The sequence below is a fragment of the Phyllobates terribilis genome, unplaced genomic scaffold (assembly GCF_046119375.1).
Source record: "Phyllobates terribilis strain yellow unplaced genomic scaffold, ASM4611937v1 Scaffold_4__5_contigs__length_816908805, whole genome shotgun sequence".
NCBI lineage: Eukaryota > Metazoa > Chordata > Amphibia > Anura > Dendrobatidae > Phyllobates > Phyllobates terribilis.
In genome coordinates, this window is record NW_027362764.1 from 415,869,769 (window position 1) to 415,888,062 (window position 18,294).

The 18,294-nt window shown below is 44.9% G+C and overlaps 1 protein-coding gene across 1 annotated transcript; it reads left to right on the forward strand.

The window, feature by feature from the left end:
- The first annotated feature begins 768 nt into the window (after positions 1-768).
- Positions 769-15,651, forward strand: SRD5A1 (steroid 5 alpha-reductase 1). Its single transcript, XM_073678615.1, has 5 exons — positions 769-1,230; positions 4,277-4,443; positions 7,554-7,655; positions 12,531-12,681; positions 14,502-15,651. Exons 1-5 carry the CDS (start codon positions 944-946, stop codon positions 14,566-14,568), a joined length of 774 nt encoding a protein of 257 aa, XP_073534716.1. The 5' UTR covers positions 769-943; the 3' UTR covers positions 14,569-15,651.
- The last annotated feature ends 2,643 nt before the right edge of the window (positions 15,652-18,294 follow it).

Consider the following 18,294-nt stretch of genomic DNA (forward strand, 5'->3'; position numbering starts at 1 on the left):
GAGGACGGAGCAGGGAGGTGAGAGGAACGGCGTCTCTGCCTAGCAAGAAGCAGGGACGCCGACGCTACAATATGGAACTCATTATTCTGTATGGGGCATTATATGGGACCCATTATTCTGTATGGAGCATTATAAGGGGGCCAATATACTGTATGGAGCATTATATGGGGTCCATTATTCTGTATGGAGCATTATATAGAGCCCATAATACGGTATGGAGGACTATACTGTCCGGTCTGCACTGTGCACATTCGCTGGTTTCTGAGCTATTGTGGAATTTACGATAGATATCACTCATGTAATGTAAGAAGTGAAATCTTCGGCATTGTACTGTATATATATATAATTCTCTGCGGTATCTGTGCATCATGAATTGTGGTACGTGTTAAAGGGGCCCACTGTGACTCTTTCATCCAGGTCCGCAAAAAAAAGACCTGCATGTGGGTGTAAAAAATACACTTTATGTGACATGTCTGCGCAGACTACGCACAGGGAGAGTGGGCGGTAGCACCATGTGAATTAGGCTTAATGACTGTGGTAAATCAAACTGAAAGTCTGCGGCAAAAATCCAATCCAATACCGGCAGAAATGACCAGGATCTGCCACATTCTCTTCCAGCAGCAGCAGCCGCACTGAGAGCAGCAGCTTCTACATGCAAACGTCCTGCAGTGACAGAGACGCTCCACGTATGACAGCACACATGACTACAGAAATGTCAGCACTATCAGCACAGCGCCCCCTCTGGGCCACACATGGGATGTCACCTTTCAGTTATGACTATTTTCATTTGAGGGCAAGCGGTCACTCCCGTGTCTGATTGGCCGACAACTGACAGCCCGCTTATGTGTGATTGGCTGTTACCTAGCAGCCCGTATAGGTCGCGTGGTGTGGCGGTTGTGTCAAGCGTCTTTAGAACAAGTATCGGCGGCGGCTCTGAGGCGACATGTCGCAGGTCTCGGCCTTCCAGGATGAGCGGCGGCTGCTGGAAGTCTTGGCCGTCTTCATGGTCCTGATGGGAGCCCTGTCATTCGGGCTTCTCCGGTTTATCCAGGTGCCATACGGACGCTATTCCCGCTCCACGTATGGGCCGCCGGTGCCGGTGCGCCTGGCCTGGTTCCTCCAGGAGCTGCCGTCCTTAGCTATGCCGGTGTATCACCTGCTCGTGTACAGCGAGGCGGCCGCGACCAACCGTATTCTGCTGGGGGCCTTCACCTGCCACTACATGCACCGGTGAGAACTCTGCCCTGCGCTGTACCCTGCCCTGCGCTGTACCCTGCCCTGCGCTGTACCCTGCCCTGCGCTGCACCCTGCCCTGCGCTGTACCCTGCCCTGCGCTGTACCCTGCCCTGCGCTGTACCCTGCCCTGCGCTGTACCCTGCCCTGCGCTGCACCCTGCCCTGCGCTGTACCCTGCCCTGCGCTGCACCCTGCCCTGCGCTGCACCCTGCCCTGCGCTGCACCCTGCCCTGCGCTGCACCCTGCCCTGCGCTGCACCCTGCCCTGCGCTGTACTCTGCCCTGCGCTGCACCCTGCCCTGCACTCTGTCCTGCGCTGCACCCTACCCTGCGCTGCACCCTGCCCTGCGCTGCACCCTGCCCTGCACTCTGTCCTGCGCTGTACCCTGCGCTGTACTCTGCCCTGCGCTGCACCCTGCCCTGTGCTGCACCCTGCCCTGCACTCTGTCCTGCGCTGCACCCTGCCCTGCACTCTGTCCTGCGCTGTACCCTGCGCTGTACTCTGCCCTGCGCTGCACCCTGCCCTGTACTCTGTCCTGCACTCTGCCCTGCGCTGCACTCTGCCCTGCGCTGTACTCTGCCCTGCGCTGCACCCTGCCCTGCGCTGCACTCTGCCCTGCGCTGCACTCTGCCCTGCGCTGCACCCTGCCCTGCGCTGCACCCTGCCCTGCGCTGCACCCTGCCCTGCACTCTGTCCTGCGCTGTACTCTGCCCTGCGCTGCACCCTGCCCTGCACTCTGCGCTGCACTCTGCCCTGCACTCTGCCCTGCGCTGCACCCTGCCCTGCCCTGTACTCTGCCCTGCGCTGCACCCTGCCCTGTACCCTGCACCCTGCCCCCTGCATTGCCCTGCACTCTACTCTGCCCTGCACCCTGCCGTGCGCTGCACTCTGCCCTGCACTCTGCATTGCCTGTACCCTGCATTGCCCTATACCCTGCCCTGTGCTGCAGTCTGCCCTGCGCTCTACTCTGCCCTGCACCCTGACCTGCGCCGTACTCTGCCCTGAGCTCTGCGCTGTGCCATGATCTGTCCTCTGCCCTATAGTCTACCCTATACTCTGCGCTGTGCCATGATCTGTCCTCTGCCCTATAGTCTACCCTATACTCTGCGCTGTGCCATGGTCTGTCCTCTGCCCTATAGTCTACCCTATACTCTGCGCTGTGCCATGGTCTGTCCTCTGCCCTATAGTCTACCCTATAGTCTGCGCTGTGCCATGGTCTGTCCTCTGCCCTGTATTTACAGTTAGGTCCATATATATTTGGACATTACCACAAGGAATTTTAAACAAAACAATTCAGATGCAGTTGAAGTTCAGACTTTCAACCTTCCAAATGCAAGCACCACACCTCAAATCAACTCCAGGCCTTTTATCTGCTTAATTGAGAATGACATAACGAAGGGATTGCCCACACCTGTCCATGAAATAGCCTTGGAGTCAATTGTCCAATTACTTTGGTCCCTTTAAAAACAGGGTGGCACATGTTAAGGAGCTGAAACTCCTAAACCCTTCATCCAATTTTAATGTGGATACCCTCAAATGAAAGCTGAAAGTCTGAACTTCAACTGCATCTGAATTATGTTTAAAATTCATTGTGGTAATGTCTAGAACCAAAATTAGAAAAATGTTGTTATATGGACCTAACTGTCTACTTTTCGTTTGAATGGGTGAAAAATGCTGACAGGATAGACATGCTGCAGATTCAGAAAGAAATGCTTTGATGGTTCAAATCTGCAAGAGAAAAAATAAACAGCATGTGCATGGGATCTCAGAAATCTTATTCACTTTGCTAGTACTGTAAAGTGCAGCATTTTTTTTTTTTTTACTCTTGAAAAAATGCTGCAAAAACAGTGTGTAAACAAGCCCTTACAGTCCACTTATAAAAATAGAGACATGTCTGATCTGCTGGTTAAAATCCTTGAAAACCCATCAACAGCCCTGTACAGTTACAACGCAGCGGTACCCGACATTATAGAATAGATATATACATAGAATAGTTAGAAATATGTCAGTGATATATAAATAATTAGTGCAGTGACTGTTGCTTACTGTACATGTATTTTAGCATTAAATGAATACATTTCTGGAAAAAAATGGCGTGGGGTCGCCCGTAATTTTATTAACCGGCAGAGGGAAAGCAGACAGCTGGGGGCTGATGTTTATAGCCTGGGAAAGGGGTAATATTCACGGAGGTTCCCAGTCTATTAATATCAGCTCTAAACTGTATGCTTAGCCTTTACTGGCTATTAATATGGGGGACTCCAAAAAAAATTGACATGGGGGCCCCCTATTTTAACAGCCAGCAAAGGCAATGCAGACAGCTGGGGGCTGATATTAATAGCATATGAAGTGGCCATGGATTTTGTCTCACTCCCAGACTACAAACACCAGCCCTCAGCCGCCCCCAGAAATGGCGCATCCATAGGATGCGCCAATTCTGGCACTTAGCCTCGCTCTTCCCACTGCCCTGTGGCGGTGGCAAGTGGGGTAATAGGGTTGATGTCTCCTCGGCATCCCACTGGTGGGACAACATGTCAGTGTTGCCATGGTAACTACCCTTTTTGTGCTGAATGGTAAAATCATACTGCTGTAGAGCCAAGCTCCACCGCAACAGTTTACCTTTGTCATTAGCAGCCAGCAGAGATGGCTGTGGTCTGTCACTATGGTGGAGTTGTGTCCATACAGGTAGGGCTGCCACTTCCGCAGGGCTCATGCTATGGCGAGACACTCCTTCTTCACAGTGCCACTTCCCAGGGCGAGAGCTTGTGGCTGAGGAACATCACCAGATGCTTTTTTACCCTATACAGTTTGTGATGAAGCCATGCTTCAGTGCTCAATCTTAGGGTGACACTGTGGAACACCAACGACTGCTGCTATCATGTTATGTGCAATATTCAGTATAATCTTCCGTGGTTAGATCTGAAAAGTCTTTATTTTATTTCATCACCTGGGGTCTCCTGAAGTGCTATATTGATACGTACGCTGCTATCATTGATAAATAGGAGGCTGTAAGAATCCTGACAATCTGCTTTGTGTTTTCACAGCACCCTTATCTTCCCTTTTCTGATCCGTGGGGGAAAGCCTACACCACTGGCTTCATTTTTTCTTGCACTGATTTTCTGCTGTTACAATGGATACCTCCAAAGCAGCTATCTGTGCAAGCATGCCGATTTCCCTCCAGACTGGACATGTGATCCCAGATTTATCATAGGTGAGATAATAATTCACAATCACAACATAATATTTATAAAGGAAAGCAATGTGCCTCTCTATGCCATCCTGCCAGGGGAGAGTTTACAACATAGAGGGATATTTTATGCTTTTTTCTGTGTGTAATGAGGAGATCCATGAGAATTACCGGTCAATTAGCTTGTGGTGCACATAATGGCATGTGTAATGTGTAAATGTGCATGGGGGGGGAATGATTAATGTAATATAACTATAACTGATCAGCTTAAAGCCAAGCTCCACCCAAATCGCAAAAGGTGTGACATTTATGTTATTCTCCCTCTTGTGTCACGTTTACACGGAAAATGACAACTCTTTAGCTACTAACCTTACTGTGTGGCTTTATTCTTTCTAATTAAAGCTTTCATATCACTGGCTCCAGGAAGCTGACATTTGTCGTACTGTTCTCCCACACTATAGCAAACCAATTTCTTTCATAACAATTGATCATTCTAGCAGAGTCTGCTCCAAGCCTCTATTTAGAGCAGGGTTGGGGAACTTCAGGCCTGCGGGCAGATGTTTTCTCCAGCCCCCCAGGCAGATACCCAGGGACCGCAGTGCTCGAGCCAGCAGCTGCATTTTGCCAACTGCCAGCCCTTTAATTTCTTCTCGCTCTATGTGCACACAGCGTCACTACTGGACACAGCGTGCACCTGCAATGAAAGATTACAGCCGACACTAGCCATTGCCAATATCTGGACATACTCCGTGGGCAGAGTTGGCATGCGATTCGCTGCTGTCCCACATAAGCAGACAGCAGCAGTAGCCACAGTATATCCTGTGATTATTCTGCAGCCCCGTGCGCTCTATATCCCGCAGCCCCGTGTCTCCTTTGCTGTATATCCCGCAGCCCCATGTCTCCTGCGCTGTATATCCATCCCGCAGCCCCGTGTCTCCTGCGCTGTATATCCATCCCGCAGCCCCGTGTCTCCTGCGCTGTATATCCATCTCCTGCAGCCCCGTGTCTCCTGCGCTGTATATCCATCCCGCAGCCCCGTGTCTCCTGCGCTGTATATCCATCCCGCAGCCCCGTGTCTCCTGCGCTGTATATCCATCCCGCAGCCCCGTGTCTCCTGCGCTGTATATCCATCCCGCAGCCCCGTGTCTCCTGCGCTGTATATCCATCCCCTTCAGCCCCGTGTCTCCTGCGCTGTATATCCATCCCGCAGCCCCGTGTCTCCTGCGCTGTATATCCATCCCGCAGCCCCGTGTCTCCTGCGCTGTATATCCATCCCGCAGCCCCGTGTCTCCTGCGCTGTATATCCCGCAGCCCCGTGTCTCCTGCGCTGTATATCCCGCAGCCCCGTGTCTCCTGCGCTGTATAACCCGCAGCCCCGTGTCTCCTGCGCTGTATAACCCGCAGCCCCGTGTCTCCTGCGCTGTATAACCCGCAGCCCCGTGTCTCCTGCGCTGTATAACCCGCAGCCCCGTGTCTCCTGCGCTGTATAACCCGCAGCCCCATGTCTCCTGCGCTGTATCATGCATGAAAATGATCTTGCTGCGGAATGCACGGTTCTTCTTCTTGAACCATGGAAGGAAGTGCTGTTTGAGAAACTGAACATACATTATGGAGTTCATCTTTACCCCTTCAGGGACCTAAAACGGCCGACAATCTCTCTCCCCATGATTCCAGCCCAAAACATTACTCCACCTCCTCCTTGTTGGCGCCGTAGCCGTTTTTGCATCGGGTGTCCATCAACCAGCCATCCTCCACTCCATCCATCTGGACCATCGAGATCATTTTCATGCATGATAATGCCCTGTCTCATGCTGCACATAACACATCAGCATCTCTGGCTGCTATGGGCATAAAAGGGGACAAACTTATGGTGTGGCACCCATGCTCCCCTGACCTCAACCCCATTGAGAACCTCTGGAGCATCATCAAAAGGAGTGTCTATGATGGCGGGAGGCAGTTTACATCTAAGCAACAGCTCTGGGAGGGTATTCTGTCCTCATGCAAATCAATTGAAGCAGAAACCATCCAAAACCTGACAAATTCAATGGACGAGAGAGTTCAGAAGCTCCTTTCGAACAAGCGGTCCTATGTGCAAATGTAACATCACCTAGAATAAAGTTTTGAGTTGAAAACTGTTTGATTTCAGTTTCTAATAACCTGCTAATGCTTATCATTTCAAAAATGACCATTTTTTTGTTCTTTATTAAAATGAAAAGGTTGAAAACTCTGCTGTGCATAATAATTTGGAACATGCATTTTGAGTGCAGTTTGAGTTTTTCATTTTTATAAAAATATACTGTTATCATAGGCAGTTTGTACAAAAACCTTTCAATTGTACTCTAATAGTTATTTGACTGGAAAATTACAATGACTGCAATTCATATAGGTAATTTGGGAAAATCTGAGAAAATAATATTATTTGCATAATAATTTGGAACACAGTGTATATCCCGCAGCCCCGTGTCTCCTGCGCTGTATATCCCGCAGCCCCGTGTCTCCTGCGCTGTCTCCTGCGCTGTATATCCCGCAGCCCCGTGTCTCCTATGTGATGTATATACAGCAGTCTCGGTGTCTCCTATATGATGTATATACTGCAGATCTCCCACTGCTCGAGTTCTATAAATGTAACGAGAGCAGTGATGAATTTCCTACTGTGAGGAGATTTTCAGTATAATATACATATTTGTTCAGTACAACTTACTGCTGCGAGTTCTTTATAAAACTTATCATCGCAAAGAGTCGCCTGCGCTCCAGACCGTCACAAATCCGGAAAAGCGGTTACGAGTAGCAATATCAATATCCCAGCCGCACCAAAGAAAAGCAGCTCAGCCATCACATTTGGGGGGGGGGGGGGGTTTAATTAAATGTTTGACCAAATATAGCAGGGTAATTTAAAGAAGATAATTTTGTACAGCCCACGAAGGATGGTATAAATATCCAAATGGCTCTTGGCAGAAAAAAAGGTTCGCCAGCCCTGATTTAGAGGAAGAAACCCTCCATTGGCTACCTTGGCGTTTCTCCTAGAGAGGGTTCTGACAAATGACACCTAATAAAGTATACTGTAGATGACAGCTGACGTTCTTTTTTTGGCTCATACCTATGAAATGACTGCAGTTGTGATGCTCTCCTTGCAGGAATGGTGCTGTTTATCTGTGGAATACTTGTCAATATTCATTCTGACTACATACTGAGGAATCTGAGAGAACCTGGCGAGACGGGATATAAAATTCCCAGAGGTAAGTAGGCGCTTACACACCATCACAATATATAGTAACATCACCTATCTGCTGTCATGTCATTTTATAGAAGTGACAGGCGGAAGCCGCAGCTTTCTGTTCTCATGAGAAGCAAATTGAATCTGTAGCCATTCCCTCTTCATATTTTTACTAAAAGAGAAATGACAACTATGGCTGCTCTTCCTGTTGTCATATATTAACATTTCCTGTCCAATGAAACCAAATAGTTTAAGATAAGTAATGGGTAAAACAAACTTGTGCTGTTGCGCTGTCTTATTTTGAACCTCTAAAGAGGACCTGTCACTTGCTCAAAAAAAAAAAAAAAAAGATTTGAATACCTTGTAAAAATCCCTGAGCTCAAATTATTCTGCCTCTCATTTCCATTTTGTGCTTCGTCACTCGATTGCCGAGATATTCACATTTTTTGCTTTTGAAGCTCACTATGGTGAAATTTTACATTGCAATCCAATTGGATGTTTCTTCAAAGTCTTCTGTGGGTCATGTGCTTTCACCCCTCGCTCAGAGATCCTGCCAATCACAGCTCAGCAGTTAGCGTTTTCTCTGTGATGTGCACTTTCACCCCTCCCCAGAGCCGTATTATAGACAGTGGGGCCCTGGGCAAAAGTTTAAAGTGGGGCCCAAATGCTCACATATTGCACCATCACACAGAAACATTTCGGCTGTATTTACATGCACGGAGTTCAGGCTGCCAAACGTGCGTGATCGACAATACTGACGTGGTTCAACGCTTGTTTCTCGGCCTCTTTACACCGGTTGAGGAAGAATGATGGGGACAGGACGATCACTAATAGTTCAGTCTGTCCCCATACATATCATGTTATCAACAGCTTATCTGCAGATTTCACCGGCGATGTGCTGCTGAGAACAATGATTGTCATTTGTCCTCTATATTGTATCATACACTCCCCATAGTCCACCATAATGTATAATGCACCCCCCATAGTCCTCCTTATAGTACAATGCATTATCCATAGTATAATGCACCCCATAGTTCATCATATAGAAAATATGATACAGAAAAAACTTTAAAATATAGAAATATATATAGTGTGTGTCATAGATATATCTATCTATCTATCACACACACACATACACATAATATATATATATAGGGTGGGTCATTTATATGGATACACCTAAATAAAATGGGAATGGTTGATGATATCAACTTCCTGTTTGTGGCACATTAGTATATGGGAGGGGGAAATCTTTTCCAGATGGGTGGTGACCATGGCGGCCATTTGGAAGTTGGCCATTTGGGATCCAACTTTATTTTTTTCAAAGGGAAGAGGGTCATGTGACACATCAAACTTATTGAGAAATAACAAAATCAATGATGTGCTTGGTTTTAACATAACTTTATTCTTTCATGAGTTTCTTACAAGTTTATGACCACTTATAAAATGTGTTCAAAGTGCTGCCCAATGTGTTGGATTGTCAATGTAACCCTCTTCTCCCACTCTTGATACACTGATAGCAACACCGCAGAAGAAATGCTAGCACAGGATTCCAGTATCCGTTGTTTCAGACGCTGCACATCTCGTATCTTCACAGCATAGACAATTGCCTTCTGATGACCCCAAAAATAAAAGTCTAAGGGGGTCAGATCGGGAGACCTGGGTGGCCATTCAACTGGCCCACGATGACCAATCCACTTTCCAGGAAACTGTTTCCAGGAAACTGAGTTTTTCCAACAAGATGGTGCACCGCCACATTATGGGTGTCAGGTCCAAGCATTGCTACATGAACAGTTTCCTGGAAAGTGGATTGGTCGTCGTGGGCCAGTTGAATGGCCACCAAGGTCTCTCCATGTTTTAACTCAAGAAATCAATATTTGGTGGAATAACCATCACAGCTTTCATGCGTCTTGGCATGCTTTCCACCAGTCTTTCACACTGCTTTTGGGTGAAAAGGCATCTTCCTCTTGATTGCATTCAACTGACACTGGAATGGAATGGCTGTTAGACACGTAGAGATGGTGATTTTTAGAAAACTGTGCAGTGATCTCTTAATTTTTGCCAGAGCTCTGTGTATATGTGTGTGTATATATAAATTAAAATATATTGTAACCATAAATAAATATTTTCATGGAAAAAAATATATAAACAAAAAGTACACCTATTTGATATCGCTGCTTCCATAACGACCCGAACTGTCACATGACTAAATGACGTCATAGCAGGTCCTCACACCACCGCGACCCATACAACAGACCAGATGGATCGGAGAAAACACTGGGGGCCATAGGAAGGTAAGTATAATCTTTATTTTTTATTTTAAATTCTTTTTTTAACAGGTTCTATGGTACCCTGGTCTGGAGGAGAGTCCCCTCTTCTCCAGACCCAGGTACCATCCGCACATTGAATCCTATAATATCCTTGTGTGCAAATGTGCTGACACGGAAAATATGCGTTTGAATGCAAGTCAATGGCGGCAATTACGCTTCGTGTCCGCAAAATTAATGGACATGCTGCGTATTTTTCCGCAATGATAATCATTGGGGACCATGGGGCACGTATTAGCAAGCGTTTTTTAAGCGTTTTCGCTGCGGAAATTCCATGGCAAAAACGCTTAAAAACACATAGTGGGCACGCAGCCTCATACCGCCAAACAAAAAGTGGAATAAAACGTGATCAAAAAGACAAATGTAAATAAAAATGGTACCCCTCAAAAACGTCATCTTGTTCCGCAAAACGCAAGCCGCCATACAGCTCCATGAGACGAAAAATAAAAGTTATAGCTCTCAGAATAATGCAAAAAAAAATTTTTTTTCTATAAAATAGTTTTTGTGTAAAAAGCGCCAAAACAATATAAATATGGTATCTCTGTAATCATATTGGCCCGAAGAATAAAGCTTACTTATTAATTTTACCACATGTGGAACAACATAAAAACAATTCCTGGTTTTTGTTCATTCCCAAAAAATCGGAATAGAAAGCGATCAGAAAATGTCATTGTTGCATGCGATTTGTTGTGAATACCTCTACCTTCCCCTTTTTCTGTTCTTTCGTGTTGCTTTTCTGCCTGTTTACTGTGCACCCATTTTCTCTTTTGTATTTTATCTTGTGTGTCTGTCGTTTGATTATGCCTTGGTTTCCATCTGTCTGTTCAGACAGTGTTACCTTTTTTACTCCTGCCCCTTTCCTCCCTGGGAGAAGAGTTGGAGCAGTGTAGGATTTCGTAGGAGCATAGAGAGGTATGAGACTTGGGCATCTCCACCTTCAGGAGTAACCCTGGGCTTAAAGATAACCTAGGGGAGTCCTAGTCTAACGAACAGTATAGGGTTCCCTCTTCCCCGGCTTTCCTTCGTTCACAGCGTGACATTGGGTCTTCCAGCAGGACAACGACCCCAAACATACTTCATAAAGCCCCCAGAAATGGATGGAAACAAAATGCTGGAGAGTTCTGAAGTGGCCAGCAATGAAGTCTGGATCTAAATCCCACTGAACTCCTGTGGTGAGATCTTAAAATTGCTGTTGGGAGAAGGCACCTTCAAATATCAGATACCTGGAGCAGTTTGCAAAAGAAGAATTGTCCAAAATTCCAGTTGAGATTTGTAAGAAGCTTGTTGATAGTTATAGAAAGTGATTGATTGCAGATATTTATTCCAAAGGTAATGCAACCAAATATTAAGTTGAGGGTGCCAACAATTTTGTGTGGACGATTTTTGGGGTTTTGTGTGAGATTATGTCCAATTTGCCTTTTTTTTTTTTTTGTTCTCCCAACCTGCTTCTTTGTTTATTGTAACATTTTTACTATTACTTTGGATCAAGGATATTAATAAACAAGCATAATTGAATATGCAAGGGTCTTAATTTCGTGGTAGATCATAGAAAGCCTAGTGTTTGTAGCTCCCACTTGATGGACCGCTGAATGATTGTTAGTTAAATCAAGACCTTGAATTTAATATTAAATATTAAGTTATACAAAATCGTAATATTTAATATGAAGACACATCATCTCTGCTTAATACATTTGTCTGTGATGCGAGGTCCACTGGTCTAGCATAATTAAAGACCTAGTATACCAATTAATCTCTCCCGCTTTGTCCGTACAATAGCATATATTAGATCTGGTAAAATGATGAGGGAGATGACCTGACACTACTTGATCCATCTTGAATTATTAACGTTTAAGTACATTTTCTGAAAATGTTGAATATGTTAAAGAGACATGTCATAAGTTTTTGTCACAGAGCAGAGACCAGGAACCCCAAAATAAACGGCTGCAGAGACCACCACCGATCGCTAAAACTACCCATCTAGGTCTTCTTCTTTGAAACTGAAGATGGCCTAATTGACTTTCTATTGAGCTCGTTTTCAGCACCACTCAGTAAAATGGTGTTCCCCTTCCATTCAGCACCTATACCCATGCCTTTAACGGGTCAAACATGTCCTGAAAGTGCAGTTACACTTTATGGGATATCGATGTCTCTTTTATGCACATGCTGCCGAAGTTAACACATTCCTGATTCAGGTGCAGATTCTGCTCCTACATCCTCGTCACATCTAACTTTCCGTATGCTGCGCTAGTGAATAGAGTATTTCATACCTGGGAAAAGTTATCATATTTTTAGAGGGATTGTCTGCTTTTAACAATATTGATGACCTATCCTTAAGATGGGTTATCAATAGCGATTTGGTGGGGAACTTACATCTCGTACCCACACCGATTAGCTGTTATCTGCTCCCGATGTAAAGAACGTATGCAGCCAGAACAGAACGTGGACAAAGGCATATCCTAAACATGTGAACATACCCCAAATCCTTATTATTGCTATATATAGTACTGCTGAAGTAATATGCTATGTTAGTACACATTCAATGTAGATATCTGTTTTTATTGTATTTTAAGGTGGACTTTTTGAATATGTTTCTGGTGCTAACTTTTTTGGTGAAATTGTGGAATGGTCGGGATTCGCTATTGCTGGTTGGTCCATCCCTGGAGCTGCTTTTGCTATATTCACATTTCTTGTGCTTTTATCTCGAGCATGGCAACATCATCAGTAAGTATTTTTCTATTTTCTCGCATTCGAGGAATTGCAGTTGTTATTATAAGGAACTATAGCTGTGTAAAACATATTTATACGGTTACCCCAAAGCCAAGACTGGAATGTTAGAGCTAGCTCACTGGATGCAGAACTTGTTGGACGCTGGGCAGCAGGGTGACCGCCTGATTCTGTGCAAGTAAGGGAGGAAAATACTGCAGATGCAATCAGGAACAAAAATCATAGTTTGCTGCCGTCAACTCTTCTCTGCAACCACCATTCCCGCCAGAGAGGAACTTTTTATATTTTCATTTCCATGTAACCGCCCCCATCAAAAACATTTTGATTGCCAGATTAAAGGGAGTCTGTCACAAGGTGTTTGCTACTGCATCTGAGAGCAACATGATATAGGGACAGATACCATGATTCCAGTGATGTATCACTTACTGGGCTGTTTGCTGCAGTATTGATGTTTTCTGTGCTGCAGATATACCAGTTTACTGAATGATGAGCTGTATATAACCCTACCCACACCACTGAATGACAGCTTTCTGTGTACACTCTGCATAGGCAGAAAGCTGCCAATCGGGGCGGGATTATACAAAGTTTATGAATATGGAGGACTACATGGCAGCAGGTTTACTAGACTAGTTCTCTAGTGATAATCTGCTACTAAAACAGTGATTTTACCAAAACAGGAAGCAGCGCAGTAAGTGACACATTGCTGGAGTCAGGGTCTCTGTCTCTATTATGCTGCTCTCTCTCAGATTAGGTGACAAAAACCTGGTGACAGATTCATTTTAAGGGAGATATTTTGTCTGAGAGTGCGTAAACCAGTTGATTCTCATCTGATCATCCCCTGCTTCTGTATATGTACATTTTTATATACATTTTGTAAAAATTCCACAAAAATCACAGAGCTCTGCTATATATATATATATATATATATATATATATATATATATATTATACCCACACACACACCCACACACCCCTGCTACATACGTACATGATGTATATACCATAGCTATAAGACATGGACCACATATCCAAAGCTTATACAGTGATCTAATGCCGCCAGGCAAAAGTTTACAAAACTGAACTTTTTTTTTTCTTGCTAAAAACTGCATCTTATAGTAAAAAAAAAAAAAATGTATATGCTGGATTTTTGGAAGTGCAGATGTAAAGAAAACACCAAGCTGTTGAACATTATATTGTTGGCTGAAACCACCGATTTTGATAGGACTGGTTGACCAATAAAGGAGTATGGGGGCCTGCAGACTCTACCCTGACGGGTGAAAGAGGGGTCTCGTGTATTCAATTTCAATGCCTGATCCATTTGTTCCCTTGGAGAAATAAACTACCACAGGAGTTGGCTGGCAGCCTCTTACTCCCTTTTCTCCAGGCAGATCACTCATGTATTCATTAATGTTTATGGGGAGACATGACTGTCAGCAATAAAAAGTATTCAGCCTACAAATAAAGTGTATGGTCACCTAATACCAATCAGTGTGGTCTTTGCTTTCTACTGACAGGTATTCGGTAGGAAAGGGGCTATCTTGTTGATCACTGGGGGTCTGACCGCTCTGTTCAGCATTCAGTCTGAATGGAGGGAGATATGCATGCTCAACCTCTGCTCTATTCATTGTCTATGACTTCTGGAAATAGCAAGTGCTATAGCTAGTTTTCTCTGGCAGTCCCATATACAATGAATGGAATGGTGATGGGCATGCATGGCCATCGCTCCACTCAAATAGGGCACACTAGGTAGGTGAAAACTTGCTAAATTGGGATAACTCCCTTAGTATTATTACTAACTCTTTTTCACATTTTTACAGATGGTATATTGAGAAATTTGAAGACTATCCAAAATCCAGGAAAATTGTCATCCCATTTACATATTAAGCTGTTTGGGCGATGAATTAAGACCAAAGTGCCTACTCAACAAGGTTTAATCTCCTTACTGGTGCTGATCTCTGTACTGTACATCTATGCTAAGGAGACTTGATTCAATCTTCCATGTTTTGGTTAAGAAAGTTTGGCAGTTTTAAGTAACAGTCCAGTGTAAAATGTCACTTCTAGTTCCCTTGTAATGTGTATTGTATACGAAGTGCTGGTCACAACAAATTTACTAATCACCACATTGTCCTGCTATCAGCCCAATCCTCATCTGCACCTTGTGACCCACGGTGTGACAAGCTGGAGCACACAGAGCATTGTGTGGCTGGAAAGCATTGTCAGTGCCTTCCTGTGACCGCCTGCAGGGGAGTCTCACAGAAGACACTGTGATCTGAATATTCAGTGCTGGTCACATGCTGCTGATGAGGACCGTAACACTGCTGATTTGTGAATGATGCAAATGTGCACTTTTTACATGAACCTTCAAAGGGGAAAAAAACTACAACTTTTCACTTGAGTGCTTCCGTAAATGGGATATCCTAAGTACTAACAGGCAGGTATTTGCTCCCGTCACAGACCACTCCTGCCAGCCATTCAGCTGCCTCTGCTGACATCATGAACGACAGACCAGCGGCTTCTTTTCCGCTCTGCTATGTCAATGGGGCATGACTTCCGACTTCATTCTGATTGACAGTCGGCTCCCCCAGTTAGGCAGCCTGGATCTGGCTGTCAATAAGAATGACGTCGGAAGTCACGCCCTGTCAACAGAACAGAAAAGATGCCGCCACTCTGTTCACATGACGTCAGCAGAGGCCGCTGACTGGTCAGCAGGAGTGGTCTGTGCTGACGAAGAACGGCGCCACACACAACAAGCAGGTAGGTAGTAACCACCTGCCTTTTAGTGCTTAGGCACAGATTTTATTTTTTACAAAGTCCCTTTAAGTCTATAGGCATGATTTTTAAATAAAGCATTTGTTTTATGATGTTCTGAGGTCTTGAAATGTTCTTCCTCATTTTATTGTTGTAATATACTGTATTCCTTATCTTCTCAAGAATGTTAAAAAAAATAAATGTTTTTATCGCAAGTTATACGCAATCAAGTCAATTATTCCATATCCCTAATTTCATACAAAGATATATCTTGTAAACAAATTATAAATAAGGAAATAGAATTGAAGGGTGATTTCCCCCCCGAAATTCATGGTATCCTTTCTCCTTAGAATAGGGGATACCTTGCCAATTGTTGGGGACCCCCAGCCATCTAGAAACTGGGGCTCTGGAACCTCGAGTACCGGGCTCTGCAGCCCTGTCCTGAATAAAGTGGAAGTGCACATGCTGAACCTCACCTCCATTTATTTCTGTGGAAATGCCAATTGCAGAGCTCGGCTATTTCTAGCAGTGTCATAGACTATTAACCCCTTAAGGACCTTGGGATTTTCCGTTTTTGCATTTTCGTTTTTTGCTCCCCTTGTTCCCAGAGCCATAGCGTTTTTATTTTTTGGTCAATATGACCGTGTGAGGGCTTATTTTTTGCGGGACGAGTTGTACTTTTGAACGACATTACTGTTTTTACCATGTACGGGAAAACGGGAAAAAAATTCCAAGTGCGGTGAAATTGCAAAAAAGTCCAATACCAGTGCTATGAGCGCCGACCACTAGGTGGTGCTCATAGCGAACAGTACATGATAACTAGTGTTGAGCCACCCCCGTAGTGTTCGGGTTCGGTTCGGTTCGTCGAACACCGGGATGTTCGAGGAACTGTTCGTCGAACTGTTCGTCGAACACCTTAGAACACCGTCGAACACCGTTAAAACCAATGGCAGGCAAACAAAAACACATAGAAACACATAGAAAACACCTGCAAAGGTGTCCAAAAGCTGACAAACTGCTCAGAAGACACTCTGTTTAAAAAAGCCGGCCGGCAAATTCAGCAGCGGCATACACCGGTACCCGACAATTTAGACAAGAAGGAATAGAGCATCACACATAGATTAGATAGATAGAAACATGTCAGTCACACATATAAGAAGCACAGTGACAGTGTTGGTTACTGCATTTGTCATTTAGTGTAAAGGATTTATTAAAAAAAATATTAGTGTTTTCATGCACCGTCTCTTTAAAAAAGCCGGCCGGCAATTCAGCATCTGTACCCGACAATTTAGAACAGAAAGAATAGAGCTTCACACATAGATTAGATAGATAGAAACATGTCAGTCACATATATAATAAGTACAGTGATAGTGTTGCTTACTGTACTTGTCATTTAGTGTAAAGGATTTATTTAAAAAAATAATAGTGTTTTCATGCACTGTCTCTTTAAAAAAGCCGGCCGGCAATTCAGCAGCGGTACCCGACAATTTAGAACAGAAAGATAGAGCATCACACATAGATTAGATAGATAGAAACATGTCAGTCACATATATATGAAGTACAGTGATAGTGTTGGTTACTGTACTTGTCATTTAGTATTAAAATAAAGGATTTATTATTAAAAAAATTGGCGTGGGGTTCCCCTTAATTTTAGGCTCTAGCGGAGGTTAAGCAGACGGCTGGGGCAGATGTTTGAAGCCTGGGAAGGGGGTAATACCCACGGAGCTTCCCAGGCTACTAATATCAGCCCCCAGCTGAATACATAGCCTTTACTAGCTATTAAAATGGGGGACCCCCCCAAAAAAATGACGTGGGGTCCCCCCTAATTTAATAGCTAGCAAAGGCTAGGCAGACAGCTGAGGGCTGATATTAATAGCCCAGGAAGGGAGCCATGAATATTGGCCCCCTCCCAGGCTAGAAACACCAGCCGTCAGCCGCCCCAGAAATGGCGCATTCATAGGATGCGCCAATTCTGGCACTTAGCCTCGCTCTTCCACGCTGCCCTGGTGCGGTGGCAGGGGGTAATAGGGTTGGGGTTGATGTCAGCTTATAATGCCAGCTGACATCAAGCCCAGGTTAGTAATGGAGAGGCGTCTATAAGACACCCCCATTACTAACCCCATAGTCAAAGTTAAAAAAAACACAAACACCCAGAATAAAGTCCTTTAATTGAAATAAAGACACAATCCTTTATTGTTCTAAATTAAACCATACCTACCATCACGACCATTCCAGCTGAAGCCAACGATCTCCTGCAATAAAAGAAAAATAATAAAGCAACCTCATCCTTACCTTTCCATGGTTCCCACGACAGCTTCAGCTCTGCTACATCGAGATGACAGGCTGGACCGCAGCAGAACGCCGCCATCCAGCCTGTCATCCCGCAGACACTGAGAAGCGCAGGCTTGCTTGCGCTGCTCAGCGTCTCTCTGTGACGACATCCAGATGAGCCGAGTTCATGTCCAATGAACTCGGCTCACCTCATGCACGTCACTGACAGCGTGGGAAAATTCTCACGCTGAAGCGCTGATTGCAGGAGAATTTTCCCACGCTGTCAGTGACGTGCATGAGGTGAGCCGAGTTCATTGGACATGACCTCGGCTCATCTGGATGCCGTCACAGCGAGACAGTGAGGAGCGCAAGCATGCCTGCGCTTCTCAGTGTCTGCGGGATGACAGACTGGATGGCAGCGTTCTGCTGCGGTCCAGCCAGTCATCTCGATGTAGCAGAGCTGAAGCTGTCGTGGGAACCATGGAAAGGTAAGGATGAGGTTGGTTTATTATTTTTCTTTTATTGCAGGAGATCGTTGGCTTCAGCTGGAATGGGTGTGATGGTAAGTATGGTTTAATTTAGAACAATAAA

Excerpts from the sequence above, each read along its gene's own strand:
- SRD5A1 (XM_073678615.1), top strand. The coding sequence starts at position 944 with ATGTCGCAGGTCTCGGCCTTCCAGGATGAGCGGCGGCTGCTGGAAGTC. Across the intron at positions 1,231-4,276 it reads ACCTGCCACTACATGCACCG|CACCCTTATCTTCCCTTTTC; the intron begins GTGAGAACTCTG and ends GTGTTTTCACAG. Across the intron at positions 12,682-14,501 it reads CGAGCATGGCAACATCATCA|ATGGTATATTGAGAAATTTG; the intron begins GTAAGTATTTTT and ends ACATTTTTACAG.